General features: G+C 56.6%; 1 protein-coding gene across 1 annotated transcript in view; it reads right to left on the bottom strand.

Annotated features, from left to right (window-relative positions):
- Window positions 1-801: 801 nt before the first annotated feature.
- TWF2 (twinfilin actin binding protein 2) overlaps window positions 802-16470 on the bottom strand; it is a 29450-nt gene continuing 13781 nt past the window's right edge. The window contains 12 exon segments of the mRNA XM_040569310.1: window positions 802-2967; window positions 3676-3797; window positions 4231-4381; window positions 4466-4591; window positions 5595-5651; window positions 6443-6487; window positions 6489-6527; window positions 6530-6622; window positions 9313-9327; window positions 10691-10795; window positions 11727-11822; window positions 13829-14007. Coding sequence (XP_040425244.1) covers window positions 2800-2967; window positions 3676-3797; window positions 4231-4381; window positions 4466-4591; window positions 5595-5651; window positions 6443-6487; window positions 6489-6527; window positions 6530-6622; window positions 9313-9327; window positions 10691-10795; window positions 11727-11822; window positions 13829-14007 — 1196 coding nt within the window. The 3' untranslated portion in view covers window positions 802-2799.

Raw genomic sequence — 16470 nt, 5'->3', positions numbered from 1 at the left:
GTGTGGAGCTGGGACTGGCTTTTTAACCTGCTTTCCAAACAAAACCGACCACATGCAATAATTAGTGCTCTGCCTGCTCTTTATCCAACTCCTCTCCTGCCCCCATAACTCTTCAGCACCCTGTTTCAACCCAAACTGGCAGAGGGTGAGTTTCTGATGCTCTTGAATCCTGCCAGCCCTCCTCCCCACCATACACCAGGGTGGCAAACCTGCTCTGAGTGCAGGGTTCGTGACCGGGGCACAGGATGCAGCAAGCACCCAGAGCAGAGCCAACCGACTGGAGACACACTATTGTTTGAATTACCCAGAAACGCACAGGGGAGTCAAGAGGACAGCTTACTACATATGAAAATGAGAACTGCAGACTATATGAAAAGGAAAAAGTGCACAGTTCTGACCGGGGCTGGGGATGAGGACCTGGCCCAGGATGCAGGCAGACCGTCCTTCCAAGCACTCTCGGCTCAGCATCCCCTGGCCTGATCCAGCATTAAAATGTTGCTGGGTGCAAAAGGACTGCCCCGGCCCCAGCTTACAGCATAAAAGCCGCTTGGGATGGGTGCACCCATGAAGCAGAGCGAGGGAAAGCAAGGCTGAGCACCACAGGGGGCTGCAGGGGAGTACAGGGGGTGACGGTTGCTCGCTCAGGGCTGGCAGCACCTGAGCAATTCCCTCTGCAGAGGGACAGGGGAGGACCACGGGGACGAGACCGCCGAGCTGGAGCCATCAGAGGAGCTTCACTTCCTGACATAAGGGCAACTCTGGGGACTCCGGCAGCCCCCAAAGAGTGGCAGGGCAGCAGACTGTTTTAAAAATACTTTATTCTTTAGAAAATACAGCGTTCAGTACAGTATGCTCTGCTCCCCCCAGCCTTCACACCCCACCTTGCCAGGGCACCCTGGCTCCTGCAGCCAGCACCCCAACATGGTCAAGGCAATGTCGGCACATTCACCGGCGAGCAGGGAAGGGCAGGGGGCACAGCCCCGGTGTTTCCAGTGCCTGGAGAGTGCAGGGGGGAAGGCAGGCAGCTCTTGAGACCTCACTAGTACCCAGCAGCAAGGCACGCTCCCCCCACAAAATCCCCTCATGAAGCCACAGCTGCAGCACCAACCTCGGCCCTTGGTGGCCAGGGACGTGCACCGTGCCCTAACCCAGCCCCGAACGGGAGAGGGGACAGCCCGCAGGCTGGGCAGAGCTGCTGAGGGACATGCCAGGGCTGCCAGCCTTCCCCACACCAGGATTTGGGGTAGCCCACAGAATTTTTAAGACAGGCTCAGGGCTTTATCCCATCTCCCACCCTGTTTCCTTGCAATTGTCCGTCCATCCCCTCCATCCCACAGGTGCCAGGACCAGAAGTTTCTCCCAGGAATGACAAAACTGAGGATCAGGGCAGAGTCAGGCCAGCCCCAGCCCCTGCTGCTGGCTTGCGATCACACCACAAACACCAAGACCCCGCCCCCCCATGCCAGTAAAACACAGGGAGGTGGATGAAGCAAATGGGGTAGGCTAAAGAACAAGGAGATGGTGCAGGTTGCAGGGATGCCATGGAATCAGTGCCGGGCCCCATCCTTAACCCAGCCTGGGCAGCAGGGTCAGGGCTGAGTCCGGGCTGTAACAGCTCCCTCCAAGGGAAAAGAATGTATTTGGGTGGGGTCAAAAAGGGATCCAAACACCGCCAAAAGGCAGAATAACCCTGCTCCAGGGTCAAGTTGACCTCAAGACTCACGGAAGACCTTCCACCTTACCCTTTTCCACCTAAAGAGAGCGATCAGAGGGGGAAGCAGAGCCAGGTGCTGCCCTTCCTCCTCCCCTGCCCACCATCTGCATGCATGGCTGTGAAAAACAGGCTTTAAAATCCGCCCCTCTCTGTCCTGCCAGCACCGAGGACCAAGCTCAGACCTGAGGGGCTTCACAGCCACCCCGGCATGGGAGGCACTGGAGCAGGGCTCAAGAGCAGCACAGGGTGGCTGAGTGGGGCAGCTTCCTCTGCGGGAGCCCCCAAGGCAGCCACAAGCAGCATCAAGAGCGGGGCAGCTGGAAAACAAAAGCTGTTGCTTGGTTTCCAGTGCTCTGGCCACCAGGGCTGCTCCGTATGACATCAGGGAAGGAGAGGGGAAGGGAAGAGACATCTGCACTGCCTGAAATTCAAATTCCGATAAAATACAGGCTGGCTCTCATAAGAGAGAAACTCTCCTGCCAGACGCTGAGGCCACAGCAGCAAAGCCCACCCTGGAGGCATGGGGGCTTGGCTGCAGCCTGGCAGGGCCTGGATTACCGCAGGACTTGCATAGCAGGACTGCGCGCACAGACGTGGTGAGCAAAGTCTGTAGGAAGGGGGAGCAGGGAAAGAAGCATTTCATGTTTTCAGCTATCAAGTCAATGCCAGATGTCATCTTCCTTTGCATAGAGCAGCTTGCAGGTGAGTGAGTCCTTCACTTGGTGCAGGTAAACCAGGGGAAAGCAAGAGCAGCAGCTGTGATCCCAGGTGGGACCACAGCAGGCTGGGGACATGGTCCCTGCTGCTCCTATCCTCCTCCAGCTGCCCCAAGGCTTGTGCAAGGACAGGGGGAAAGCAACACAAACACCTAGAACCTGCCCCCTCCCCACCACTCTACCCTTGAGTGAAACAGCCCGTCCTGATGCTCAAAAAGGAATGAGAAAGGAAAAAGGGGGCGAGGGGGAAGGCTGAGATGGAGGGAAAGATCTCCAGGTCAGCAGAAAGGCCTGGAAGCGGAGAGGTGGAAGCCGGGAAATGCCATAGGGATGCTGTCCGTTCACTGCCCGGTCCTGCCCCGTCCAGATCTAACTGTCTTCGCCATTCTCTCCCGGGCCTTTGATCAGCCGCTTCTGTCCCCGTTTCCCCACGGGCCCCTTGGGCTTGGCGAAGGCCTGCTTGAAGGCGTGCTGCTTGGGGTGCACCTCGTCATAGAGGAACTCAGCCGTCAGCTCAGCTCCATCATCAATCTCAATCTGCACACGGCAACAGAGCGTTAGTGGCTCCTGAGCTCTCCCCACCATCTCAGTTACCTAGGCTGGAAAAGGCCTTGAAGGTCACCAAGTCCAGCCACTGGCTGACCTACCAAGTCCCCTGAAGCCCCCTAGTGCCATGCCCACATGTCTCTTGAATACCTCCTGGGATGGGGACTCCACCACCACCCTGGGCAGCCCATTCCAGTGCTCCATCACCCTCTCCTCTCATCCCCTGCCTTGAGGGCACCAAAAGGCTGCTCCCCTCAGGGCCACACAAAATCCTCTCTGAGTTCATTGACAGGTCTGGGCACAAAGGGCGGAAGTGAAGGGGGCCTCCATCTGCACTGAGAAGCGCCACGGCCCTGCGAGGGAAAGTGTTTGGGTCATCTCACTCTCCCAAACCTCTTGGGCCAGGGAAATCCATCCTCTCCCAGTGGGTAAGGGCCTCAGACCACAGATACTGGGACACCTATTGGGGCTGGGTTGCACAGGTCAGCGCAGGACTGTTCCCCTTTTTCTCCAGCCCTTTGTCCAGGCCACTTTGAAACAACTCTAGCGACACTTGAGGCTTCCCAGACTTGAAAGAGGCCCCAGTCAAAGCCACGGGTAATGCTGCCACCTGGACATGCCTTTGATTTGGCCGCAGCATGTTCCCCTGCACATGCCCTGCACAGGTTCTGCAGTCACCTCCAGGTGGCTCGGACTTACCTTCTTTGCTATCTCCAGACAAAACTCTTGCTCCACAGTGTCAAGCAACCGGCTCTTGCAGCTGGAGTAGAGCATGCGTTCCTTGATGCTGCACTTGTACCCAGGCATGGAGTAGATAAACACTGCAAGAGAGAGGACGGGGGCTCACAGCGCTGCCCAGGCTCACAGCCAAGGAGCAGCCAGATCCCAGCTTGGTTGTGGCACTTCCAGCCCACAGAGTCCCAGACTACTCAGGTAAAGAAGCCAAGCCCTCCCACTGACCAGAGACCCTGCCCAGTCAGCCCTCCCCAAACCTTTGCTGGCTTACTGTGCAACACAACAGGCACCACGCCACCTGCAGAAACCCTCTCCAGCATCTCCCCGATGCATTGTGCTCAGACTCCTGCACCGTGAGCTCACCACGTTGTCCAGGCCCCAAAAGGCTTGCTAACACCCATCATGGGGGGACAGCAAGTGGGAACCCACTCAAGATCTGCCCGTACCACCCACGGCAGAGACGTGGGCAGGGCAGGGACCAGTGCAGCCTGAAGGAGGAGCAGGGGAGCTGAGACTCACCGACAGACTCCAGGTAGTCTCCCTCATGTGAGTGCTTGTACAGGAAGAAATGGTAGCGAGCTGAGTCCTGGGGGATCCTCTTGGGCAGGTCAGCTATCTCTGTGGGGCTTGTGTGCACCAGGTCAATGGTCTCCCGCTCCAGATCCAGCTTCTGGTTGATAAAAGGGGATGGGGAGCAAGATGCTGCGGCAAGGAGTGCTCAGAGTGGGTAGGAGGAGATGCACCAGGGACTTACCAGCTGGATGTAGTTGATTTTCTTCTGCTTTAGTGCCTGGATAGCCTGCTGCGCGTCCAGCTGCAGGGGGAAGGCCAGGCCCTGCAGGGTCTGGTGCTTGCTCTCCACGCTGATCTCTGTCTTCACCTGGGGACAGAAACAACCCTGTGTGTCAGGGCAGAGATGGGCTGGGTGGCACAGGCCACTGGTGCGTGCCAGGTGAGCCCAGACACCTGCATCTGCCCCACGGTGTAGCAGCGGCCCTGTAGCAGCGGCCCTGTGCTTGCCTCTGCTGGGGCCATGGAGGTGCAGGCACAGAGTACAACAAAAACCTGCCCGCGCTGGGGCTGGGAGCATCCCTACCCTCCCACGGAAGGGATCCTGGGGGCAGGACTGCCCTGCCAACCTGTGGTGCCTGCCCCAGAGCTGCCTGAAAATACACAGGCTTGACTGGGAGCAGATGAGACCACGCAAAGCTCCCAAGCAGAGGTGACACTTGGGACCCAGCACACCGCGAACGCAGCACTACGATTTAGGTGGTTAGCCAGCCTCAGGGCTGCGGTGCTTCTCCGAGTGTGGAAATCACCTGGAGCCTGCCCCATGCACTCCGGAGACCCCCAGCTCTGCCCTCTCCCCCTGCCCAATTACTCCTAGCAAAGAGCACCTCGACCAGCCCCCAGCATCACCAGGGGTTCCCAGCACGAGGCTGCGTGCAGCGAATTCCCAGCAGGGGACGGGGAGGGGTGCTGTAACCAACCCCACGGCATGTTCACCTCATCCTTTCCAGCTGCAACGTGCGTGTGAGAAGGGCAGGGAGCCCTGAAATCACAGCGTTCGGCTTTGTGCGTCCTGAGCTATCTGTGCTGGGATTAATGGTTGCAGGCGGGTGCCCCCTGCTCCCACCAGAGCGGGGATTTAGAAACCCGCAGCTCACACAGGTCCCGTTTTCACGCCAAACCCTGACGAGCAGAGGCTGCAGCCCTGCTTTGCGAACCCCCTTTCCAGTAGGCCAAACCCTCCGCAGAGAGGAAGAGACAGGGAGCGGTTGCATCACCCCAGGCACCTCCACCCTGAACAGAGCTGCCACGGCCGGGCGATGCGATCCCGCGGGAGGGAGCGGGGAGCAAGACAGGCAGCAGGCACGGCGTACCTCCTCGGGGCCGGGGTACTCTACCAGCGATGGGCAGCAGCAACAGCCCCCTACCATCTGCCACAGAATACAGGGAGACGGAGTCACACCGACGGCAGAGGAGCTCTCCCCACCCAGCCCGCACAGCTCCAGGCAGGCAACTTGCCCCACGGGCGAGTGGCCCGGCAAGCGCTGACCCGGACACTCGGCAGTGAGTGGGGGTTGGTTTCATTCGGGAGCAGTTCAGGGGATTTTGTGCAAAGATGGAAAAAGGTTGTTTTTTTTTTTTTTTGATGGAGATAAGGAAGAAAAAAAATATCAAAACATGCCAAGACAAATTCAGAAGACAGCAAGAGTCTCAAATACAGCTCGGAGACAGCCAGGGAAGTTTGGCACGTGAGCAGCTCATGCCTGAGGTCTGGCTTGCACCAGACAGTGCTCGGGGCATGTGCAAGAGCTGCACTTGTCGGTGCAGGGCTCCCCACACCGGCTCCTTCCCCCAGCGTTGCAGGGTTGCTGCTCACCAAGCTGTCGCAGCAGCCCCGGCAGGACCAGAGCTCTGGGAAGGTGATGCCGGGCACTTGGGTGCATGCTGAGCCCACCTGACCCAGGTGGGCACCCATCACCGTCTTGAAGTATCAAAAAAAAGCCAAGAGTGATACGATCCCCGCTTCTAGCCCAGTTCAACACAGACCTTTGTCACCAGGTCCCTTGGGGATGGTTTTGGGAGCCTGGCGGCAATCCCGTGGGAGCGAGCGAGGGGCTCGGCTCACCGGGATGGAGGGAGGAGAGGGTACAGGGAGCGGGGCATGCAGGAGAACAGCGCCGGGCGTGGGGCGGCCGGGCAGCGAGCAGGCAGAGCAGCCTACCACCTCCGTGCTCGAGTCCTGGGAGCAGGAGCCCTGCAAGCGTGGGGAGAGGAGACACCGTCAACAGCACCCCACGCGGGGACAAGCCAGGGGTCTCGTTCGAAACGAGAAGGGGGAAAGGAACATGCTGGGAGGATGGAGGCCTACCATGTCTCTGCTGGCAGCCAGGGAAGGCGGGTCCTGGGTGCGGGCATGAAGAGCGACAAAAACGACACAGCAGACATCAGCACCGGGGAGGGATGGAAGGGAGAATCCCCTAGCACGGCGTCCCCAGCCCTCGCTGCTAGGCCCACTCGCACCCAGCATCTGCAGGGACATCTCCACCCCTGCCCTACCTCCTGCCCAGCCAGGGCGGCCCCAGGTGGTCCCAGCTCAGGACGTGGAGATGAAGGAGTTACAGGAACAGATCTGGGGCTGTCGCCCTCCACACAGCATGCTGAGTGAATAGGAGCACACCAAAGGTCTGGGAGAAAAAATGCCCAAGCTCCTTTCCAAGCTAAGCGCCTCGGAGGATAAGCAGGGAGGTACCTGGGTGTAAGCACACAGCTCTTGGGGTATAATTACTCAAGGGTTGACCGGGGAGGGCAAGCGGCAGGTCTGGTTGGCCCCCGAGCTCTGCTTTCTCCAGCCCTGAGGACGCCACGGGCATCAGCAAGGGACCAAAGGCAGGGCAAGCACACAGGCTCACCCTGTCCTACCCTGCAGAGATGCGTGGCACGTGGGATTTACCACTGCCAACACCTCCAGACCTTCATGTTTCTCCCTGACAAATGCCTTGGAAATGAAACGAGGCTGGGAGGACGAGCAGGACCGAAGAGTGAACGCTTCAACACTAAGCATGCTCAAGTCAGAAAACCCCAAGGGACTGAGGGTTGTCCCAGAAACGTTAACTCTGCCACATGCCTTCACCGTAGTATTCTCTGCTCCTGCCCTTTTTAAAACCACAAGCGTTGGGGCTTGGGGCCAGGCTCACGTAAACACTCCTCACTGCCACAGCCCAGGGTGCGCACAGGGATGGCCGAGGGCGCGCTGCACCCGCAGCCCCCAGCTCGAGCCCGGCCATCAGTGGCACCCTCAGGCTGTGGGGTTGGCTGGGGGTCATTTTACCTCCTTTTCTGAAGGGTTTTTTCTCCTCCCACCCCCTTTTTTGTTTCTTTCTTTCTTTCTTTCTCCTTCCAACAAGGGCTGCTGTCTGCGTGCTCATCAGCACTCGATAAACCTGGCTCCTGGAAGCCTCTGCACGCCTCTAGAAAGACTTCCACCTGTGGGTATTAAAATACCTCAATCTCAATTCAAAAGCCACAGGCTGCTGACAGCTTCCCGCTCAGGAAGGATGCATTTTGTGACTGTTTAAAAATAAACAAACAAACAAACCCAAAGCAAACGGCACACTTCTGAGACCTCCCACCATACTTCACCCGGCGACCGAGGAGGAGGATAGCTTCACAACAGCACCTCTTTCTGTGCAGTTTTCAAACCACAGGAGCAGCCCGCAACGCAGGTGAAAGCTCACAGGGCGTCTTGCTTTACAGAAGGCTGTGCAGCTTCCTGCGAGGGACAAACTCTACTTGCAGAGGTGCATTCCGGTTCGATTCCTTCCTCTCCTGGTGTACAAGGCTGCTGAGCTGGCACTGAAGCCGCTGTCATGCAGCTGCCACCTCCACCCTCCTGCTTTGCTGCTGCCTTTTGCCTCCCACTGCCGTTTGCGGGATCCCAGAGAGCTGCAGTGAGCCCAGAAACACGGGCACCTTTGGGGTGAAAACTGCAAAAGTGGCCGGCACCTTGGGCAGGCGCGCATCAGGAGGACTAGAGACCAGTGATGAAAGATGCACCAACAGCAGCAACTCCAGGCACGGGGGAATGACATGCACAGCAAAGCACTTGCAAGCAGGTGGCTTTTAAAGAAACAGTGTCCCTTGTGTCACTTCCAAAATCCTGATCGATTTGTCAAACTCAGGGCTATGTGCAGGGTCCTGAACTGCTAGCAGTGAGATGGCCAGAAACGCAGAACTGCTGAGGCTAGAGAGCTTGCTGCCTTCCAGATCACTGCCAGTCTGGGCTGTTCGCTCACAGGCATCGTTTTCTCCTCCCAAATGAGGGAGCTGCCCGTGTTTCAGCTGCAGAGGGCACAGAGCTCTCTGTCCCCCTGCCACGGTACGTTTGGGTGGTGGGGGGACAGCAAGGGAAGGGAGGAAAGCAGGCTCCAGAGCGCCGCCGTGCTGCAGAGTAAATGCAAGCCAGCAGCACGGCGCTCGCACTGCACACGTGGTCACCGCAGCCCCCCCACCCAGGGGCCCTCGTGCAGCAGCAGGATTGGGGTTTTGCACAGAGGCAGCCTGCTGTCACCCTGCTTCGGGAGCACCGCACGTGCCCATGCAAGGCACCACGGAACGGGATGCTGCAGGCTGAAAGCTGCTCGCATAGCCCCTCCTCTGCATCGCCCTGCTCCAGGAACTGGCTGTAAATTGAAATTATTGCGGAGTTATGAGTTCTCTGCCACGCCGGGGAAGTGAGCATGGCACTGGGCCGCGGAGCAGTAGCTCCCAGGAACTCCTGCTTGGGGCAAGGGGACAAGCAGGGGCAGCACCAACACACAGACTCTTCAGCAACCTGAGCATCCAGGTGCTTCGCACCCTTAAATTCACAGGCAAAATATTGATTTTCCCTCTCTTTCTAGACGCAGATGCCCACTCCCTGCGGTACAGGCTTACACAGGGGACAGCGTACCTTTAAAATGAAACCCAACCAAGCAAAACTTCAGCAGCTCATTCACTCAGGAGCCACTTCTTGCAATGATGAGGGTGGGAAGCAGAGCAAAGCAGATCAATCACAAAAAGAAAAAAAAAAAAGGCACCGTGAGCAACACTTACCTGGGCCACTTTACCCTGCAAGACACAGCCAAGAAAAAGCGCTTAATCCTACAACATCGGCAAGCTGAGAAGCTGGCACAAGTGTGACTGCAGAAGCCCAAAGGAGACACAAAACAAACGGCAGAGCCCAGAGCCGCTATCTCAAAGCACCGGCATCTCTCTCTCTCTCTTCTTCAAACATGGGAAGCACCCTGGATCCTCTGGCACAAATCCTGCCCATCCCCTCCAGGATAGGAGCTGGGACAACTCCACCGAGCCCCATGTGGGGGGGTCTCCCAAAAGCCGCTCATCTCGTCCGCCACAGCACCACACCAGCAGCTGTGGCTGTCACGCCACAGGACAATGAACCCCACTGTTCTCCAGGCTTACAGGGAAAGGAGGCTTTAGACATCATCCAAGAAAGAAGGATGCGGTTCTTGCCCTTTAGTGCGAAAAGAGGGCCAGAACATGGTTAGTCCCTTCCCAGTTTGTAAGGGAAAGCATGAGTGGGGAGGGGAGGACCGACAACAGCACTGCGCTGGGGGAGGCACTGGCCACAGATCTGCTCGGCAGGTGGGAACCTCCCACCTTGTCCTTGCCACTACCCACCAGACTGCTGGGCTCCGCGTCTCCCAGGCTTGTCCTGATCCACCTGCAAGCTCCAAAGACCCAGCACAGGAGAAAGAGAGGCATGCTCTTTCCATGACATCCAAATGAAATTCTGCTCCCCCAAAACACAGCTTCTAGGTGGCCTTCCCACCCCACGAACGGTCTCAGCACTTCCACAGCACCACAAAGAGGCTGGCACGGGTGCCTCACAGCGCTGGCTGGGAGACCAACGCGGTGTTACAGATGTGCCTGGCCCCCATCCTGCCCTGTGCTGCTTCCACACCTCCTTCCAGCACAAAAAAAACATACAAAAACGTAGGTTAAGACCTCTGCCCTTTGGGCAGCATCCCTCGTATTTACAGCCCCAGAGGAAGAATATGGGCAAGTACACCTCTGCAGCCAAAAGATGAGCCAGAATTCTTCCTGATTTCCCCCCAAATTCACATTCAACTCCGGGTTTTGCCCCAATATCTAAAGACTAGATAACACTGCCTGCTTCCAGCCTCAAACTGTCTTCTAATTTCCAATTACAGCAAGCAGAGCAGATATCAGAGCTTGTGTCCTAGTGAGGAAAAAGTCTGTACATTCCTCTTTACACCATCAAATTGAGCACGAGACCACACAGACACTTGGTCTACTTCGGCAAGTTCAGGAACGGGCTAAAGAGCATAGGTGTGAGAAAGCTTTGTAAGAACAAGCCACCGTTGTAGCCCCAAGCTCAGTCCAGACACGCTCACCCCTGGGCCCCCAGGAAGCCCACGCCGCGGAGCGGGGCCGGGAGGACGCGCACCTCGTTGATGCGGATCTGCTGGAGCTCCTGTTCGGCTGCAGTCAGCGGGGCGGGCGCGGAGCAGGAGGAGACGTGCTTCTGGTAGCCGCTCAGGGACACGTCCTCCTGCAGGCAGACAGACAGGAAGGAAAGCATCAGGGGTGGTCACTGCCATGCAGCGGGCAGGGCAGGGCAGGGCTGGACGCGACCCCAGCCCCGATGGCGTGTCAGAGCTCCTGAGCTAGTCTCTGGCATCCTCCTTGCTGAGGTGTAAGGTCAGTCTGAGTTACGCTCTCAGACACCTCCCTGCAAATCCCACGTTTGATTTAAGCTCTGCCTGTTCGGGCCACCCCACCCCGCTCTGGATGCCTGCAGCACACCTGCGACCTTCGCTGCAGCAGCGTGGCCTCTCCGGGCGATGAGCAAAGCTTATGAGCACAAAAGCAAGAAGGAAAGACGGAGATCACGGCCTGAGTGCAGCAGAGAGGGGATGTGAAGCAGGGTGGCAGCAGCTGGAGATGCTCAATGGTTCCCATCAGTACCAGTGCAGGTACCCTAAGACCTAGAAAAGGTCTGACGTCTCAGAGGCCCTTAAAATGTAGTTCCTTCTGCACAAAGCCTATGAAAACAGGAGGAGAACCTTCCACCAACTGCTGCCAGACAGAGAAGTGCAGTCACATTGCCGCAACTGCTCTGGCTCCACAACAGCCTTCTGCTGGAGTGACGCTGCTGCTGCGTGGCACTTCTTTTCTCTTTAAACATAAACGTCTGGACCTCTCTAGAACCTTCCTCTCACCTCTTTCACAATCACAGCCAACCCCGCCACCTCTGCAGCCTCTCCATGCCTGAACAGGCAACCCCTTGTCACACAAAGTGGCAGCAAACTACCAGGAGACCAAAGCAGCAGGGGCAAAACCTCAGCGCTGCCCTCCCCAAATGCCAGCACCCCATGTCCCACCTGACTTCAGCACTGAGTTTTGGGCAGGCTCCTGAAGCTCAGTTTTTAACCCAACAGGCTTGAGAGGGGAGCGTGACCTTGCAGGAACCACGTCTGTACCTTAACTGTTCCAAACATCTCGTCCTTAATGTGCCCCCCTCCAAACTCCTTCTTCACCGTTGCTCTGGTTGCGGCATACAGCATCTTCAGCCTGACCTGTGCAAGGAGGGAGACAGCAAACACGGTCAGAGGGAGGTTGTGGGACTGGAGAGCACCACCTTCATCCAAGAGGCACCCGATGTTCTCCGCCTCCCCCCTGCCCATCGATGGCTGCGGCACTGCCTTCCCAAAGTTTAGCCTGCCTGGTTACAATCTCAGCCTGCCGCCGCTTCTGTTTGCGACTAAAACCACATGTGACGTTGTCACTTGCTACTTGACCCATCCCCGGGAGCTGGCTTGCTCCAGGAACTCTGTGGCACAACAAGGAACAACGTCACCTCCGTGCTTGTTGTTTCACGTTCGTTAACCATGGGCTGTCCTGGTTACACACACACACACGCAAAACCAGAACCGATGCAGAGAACCCAGGTTCTCCCTTGGAGCAGAAACCTCTCAGTAGCTATTTGCACCACAGAAAACTGTACTACAAACCACCTGGAAACAACCGCCTGGTTTCTACCTCAGCCTCATTTCTAACTGCAGCATCTCCAGCTCCAGGGGACTGCTCCAAGTACAGAGAGGGCACAGGGCCACCAGGAAAACATATCAGCTCTATTTCTGTGACTGCACACGTATGCACACACATGCCGCAGCCCTGATAAGCTCTGGCCTCAATCCACAGCCCGCTGGTTTATTCTGTACTTTGCTGTCTTATCACAGAGCTCTGGAACATCCGTCACAACGTTCTTCATGGCACCTGAGTGAGAGAAGGAGCAAATACTGCTGGAGTCCCTTAAAAGCAGACAGACACCCTCAAATACTGCTGGAGTCCCTTAAAAGCAGACAGACACCCTGTCAAAGGGTGTTGTGTGCTTCAGCCAGCGCTTCTACGAGGAACAAAGCTCCTGAGGACATACTGGACACATTGCCCTGGAACACAGCTGGAAAATCCCACCCGTGAACCAACAATCAGTGATGAACTATGAGACAACGGTGCTGAGGGGTTTGGTTTTGTTGTTGTTGGGCTGACATAAGGGAACACACATTTTGAATGAAAACTTCCTGCTGACAAAGAAAAACGCTGATTCCATCCACCAGCACTTCTGCTGCAAAACCCTGCTCAGGGAAGAACGTTTGCAAGCGTTCCCCAGTTCCTCTGCCACGAGCCCCTCCACATTTTGTCGAATACCCGCCCGATGACAGTGGCTGTCAACGCAGCAGGGCAATTTTGTGCTTGCTGGAAGCCCATTAGGGAGATGCGCTCAGCAAAACAGCGTTTTCCAAACAATAAACCACACTTCTGAAATACTCTACACTAGCATCAAATGCAACTTCGTCCTTTTTGCACCGTCTCTCCGATGCTGCCTTAAGGTGTCACCTTCCTGACAAGGGCAAACAAGCAAACTCTCTCTCATGGTAGCTTCCAGACCGTGAGACGCCCTAGGGACACCGCCACACACTGCAGAAACACCAACAACAGCCCAAGAGCCACCAGGTGTCGTTGCTGCCCTACAGTTCTGCACCTCGAAGGGAAGTGGCCATTCACGGCCCGTTTAAGGGTGGTTTTTGGGACAGCCCAGTTCCAAGGCACAGCCAAGAGCCTGGGCTGGGGAGGCGAGGGCCTGGAGGTGGGCCATGAGCTCCGGCACATCAGGTCTTGTGTCGAGGGCTTGGTGCCAGGGCCTGCCCCACGAGCCAGCCCTTCCTAGTGGTGCTTTTGGCCAGGGCAGAGGCGTCCCCTTCCCGGCAGGGCGCCTACAGCTCCCCGGGCCCAGCTGCATCGTCACGCAGCACCACAAGGACAAGGAGGCGATCTTGCACACACCGCTGTCTTAAGAAATACTCCCGTCCCCAAAAGCAATCTGCGTGGTCTCTACCTCTCTTCAGCTGAGGTGCAGCGATGGAGGGCGCGAATGTTCCTCCTCAGGCTCAGCGCAAAGTCGGCTGCCTTGGCTCACACCTCCTTCACTCCTCACCCCCAGCTGTGCCTTCCCTGCCCTCTGCTTCCAGACAAGTCAGTGCCACAAATCCTCGCGCACAGGTGACCGGAGAGCGAAGCTTACCGGGGAGTTGTCAGGGGACCAGGAGATGAAGAGCCACTCGTAGCCCTGGGCATTCTGGCTGTCCAGGCGATATAGCACATAGCACGGCTGCTGCTCATCCAACAAGGGCAGCACGAAGGCATCGTAGTCCATGTCCCAGCGCCGGGACAGCTCTTTGTGCGCTCCCAGAACGAGCTGCTCTGGAAGGGGAAGGAAGAAAAGACAGCGTTATGCAAAGGCCAGGCTTAGCTCACCTCCAGGGCTGCAGAACGGCTCGGCCTGGGCTTGCCGCGACTCCAGCGCTGAGAACGACCCCGTTCTGCAGAGAACCAGATCAAGGTGTTGAAGCATGCACATGTGTACATTCCTCCTCTGTCTTCAGCTGGGCTTGGTGAGGACCTCACAAGGAACCACGTCAGGGCAGATTTTGAGTGCTGAGAAAAATAAAAATGCCCATAGCAAAAGCCAAGCAAGCCGGGAAGATGAGCCAAAGTTGCTCTTACCAGAGGCCCTGTAACCTAAGATGTGTCAAAACCCCTGCTCTGGGGGAAAAGGAGCTTGGGGTCCCCACTGTGCCCCCCTGCAGCAGGCTGTGCCGCCAGGAGAGCCCAAGTCTCTGGAGGTGACCTACATATTTCACGCACATGGTAGCATCTCAAGTGTCCGGAGAGTATTTTTTCCCTGCTACACAAGCATCGATGGGGCTGGAAGCAGCAAACGAGAGGACAGCAAGCTGGGCAGTGCGGTGCTGCGACTTAAACGTCAGCGCAGGCATCATAGAACAAACACACAAAAAAACATCTGAGAGAATCAAAGCAGAGAATAAAGGGTTTGCCACTCCAGGCCTGGGGTAACTTACTCCCACCCTGCAGTACCATCAGCCAGGGGTGTTTCCCTCCAGGCAGCAGTTTCCCCCCTTCCCTCCAAAACACCGCCCTGTACAGCTGTGATGATTTGTGCAGGAGGCCCAGGTGCTACTGGCACGGGCCTTCATGGGTATAACGACAAGAACAAACGCTAGTGCAACTCAAAACACACTCGCAGCAGATGTGGTCCCACCACCTCGGAGCCAACTCCTCCACCAAGACAGCTTTCCCAGGAGGGAGCTAGCTTCTGTCTGCTCTCTCCAAAGCCTACTCACAAGAGCTCTGATAAGGCAGGAACAGCACGTTTCTGCGTGCCTGAAGTGCAGCAGTGAGGTTTCGCACTCATTGTGGGTCTGCTCCTGGGTTGCAGGGCACCCTAAACCCAAGAGCTGTTTTTAGCAAATGTTCCCGCATCCAATTTGCAGGAAAGAAAAGAGGCCTCAAGCTGCAAGACAGTTAGCAGCTTGCCTAGAGCTGCTCTGCCAGTGCTGCTCCACAGAGTTGGCACCCCCAGCCTGCACTTTTCAGCACAGAAAAGGGTACTGAAAATACATTATCTTCAACAAAACCACCTGTTTGGAGAAAGCAAGGACAAAAACGCATAAAAACCTCAACGTACCCTTAAAAACCACAAAGCAGACATGCACAAGGACGTGGCTTTTTGCAAAGCCCCAAGACCTAGGCTCCCAGAGACCACAATAAATTTCACCTGGCCAAACCTACTGGCACCTCCTAACTATTCCCATCTGCTAGGTGTCCCAGTAGCTTATGCACAAGGCAGTCAGGCCCAATAAATTCACTGCAGGTGAATTGGGCTGCGTTTGAGCCAGACCCAGCAGGGTCCTCAAGAGCCAGCAGCATCCAGGTGTTCCCTAGGCAGAAAATGCCCAAAATGCCACACCAGTGCCAGCATCGGCACCCACATCCAGTCCTGCAAACTGGAGCTGAATAGCTGCAAGGATTGTCTTAGCCGGCAGATTCTGGGAAACACGGAACTTATTTAGAAATTAAAAAAAAAAAAAAAAAAAGAACAGAAGTGCGTTTGCACTTGTGACTTCTCTCTGCAGAGCCAGCAGGACTTCCTGAATTGCATCACCTCTCCTCAAAGCCGGTGTGGGCAGGAGCTCTGAGCAGCCACGAGCAGCGAGCGATGGAGAGCTGAGAGCACCTCTGTTACTGCTGAGGAAGGGGAGAGTTGTGGATCAAATCCCAAGTGCCCACCATCCCCAGACAGCACCCTCCACAGGACCATCTGCAGCATCACCCTTTTCAGCCTCCTTCGTTTGCTCTGCGACTTATTCTGCTTCCTCCCACTGACTCTCTGCAGCTCAGCTTGATCCCTTCAGGGCAAATTTTCCTCCCTAGCCCCTGCAGCAAAGGCAAACGCTGCAGCAGCCTCCCACGGCTGGCGTTCCCATTAGCTTGGAAAGCGTCAGAAAAGGGAAATTAAAAGCTGCAGCGCTTCACCAAACCGTCACTGGTAGCGATGGAGACTGTTGCCACCTCTTCCTGCAGCATCCTGGGAGCACTGCTGACCCTCGAGAGGTGCCCAGCACCCAGCTGTACGCAGGCAGCTTTGCTCTGAAATGTCCGTGCAAAGCATCGGTCCCCACGGGGACATCACAGGAGACAGACGGCCGCAAGACGACTGCACAGCGCCACTTTTGTGCGAAGAAACAGAAACCTGTTGGGGCAGGACCCAGCAAAGCATGTCAAGAAACCCACGGACACCACGGAGTGACTAGAGCAGATTTCCCCCATCATTTAAAAACGTTTTGGACCACAAGTCACTCTCAG

This window comes from Cygnus olor, chromosome 10 (assembly GCF_009769625.2).
Source record: "Cygnus olor isolate bCygOlo1 chromosome 10, bCygOlo1.pri.v2, whole genome shotgun sequence".
NCBI lineage: Eukaryota > Metazoa > Chordata > Aves > Anseriformes > Anatidae > Cygnus > Cygnus olor.
The sequence above is the reverse complement of the archived record's forward strand: the minus strand, read 5'-3'. Positions and strand labels throughout refer to the sequence as shown.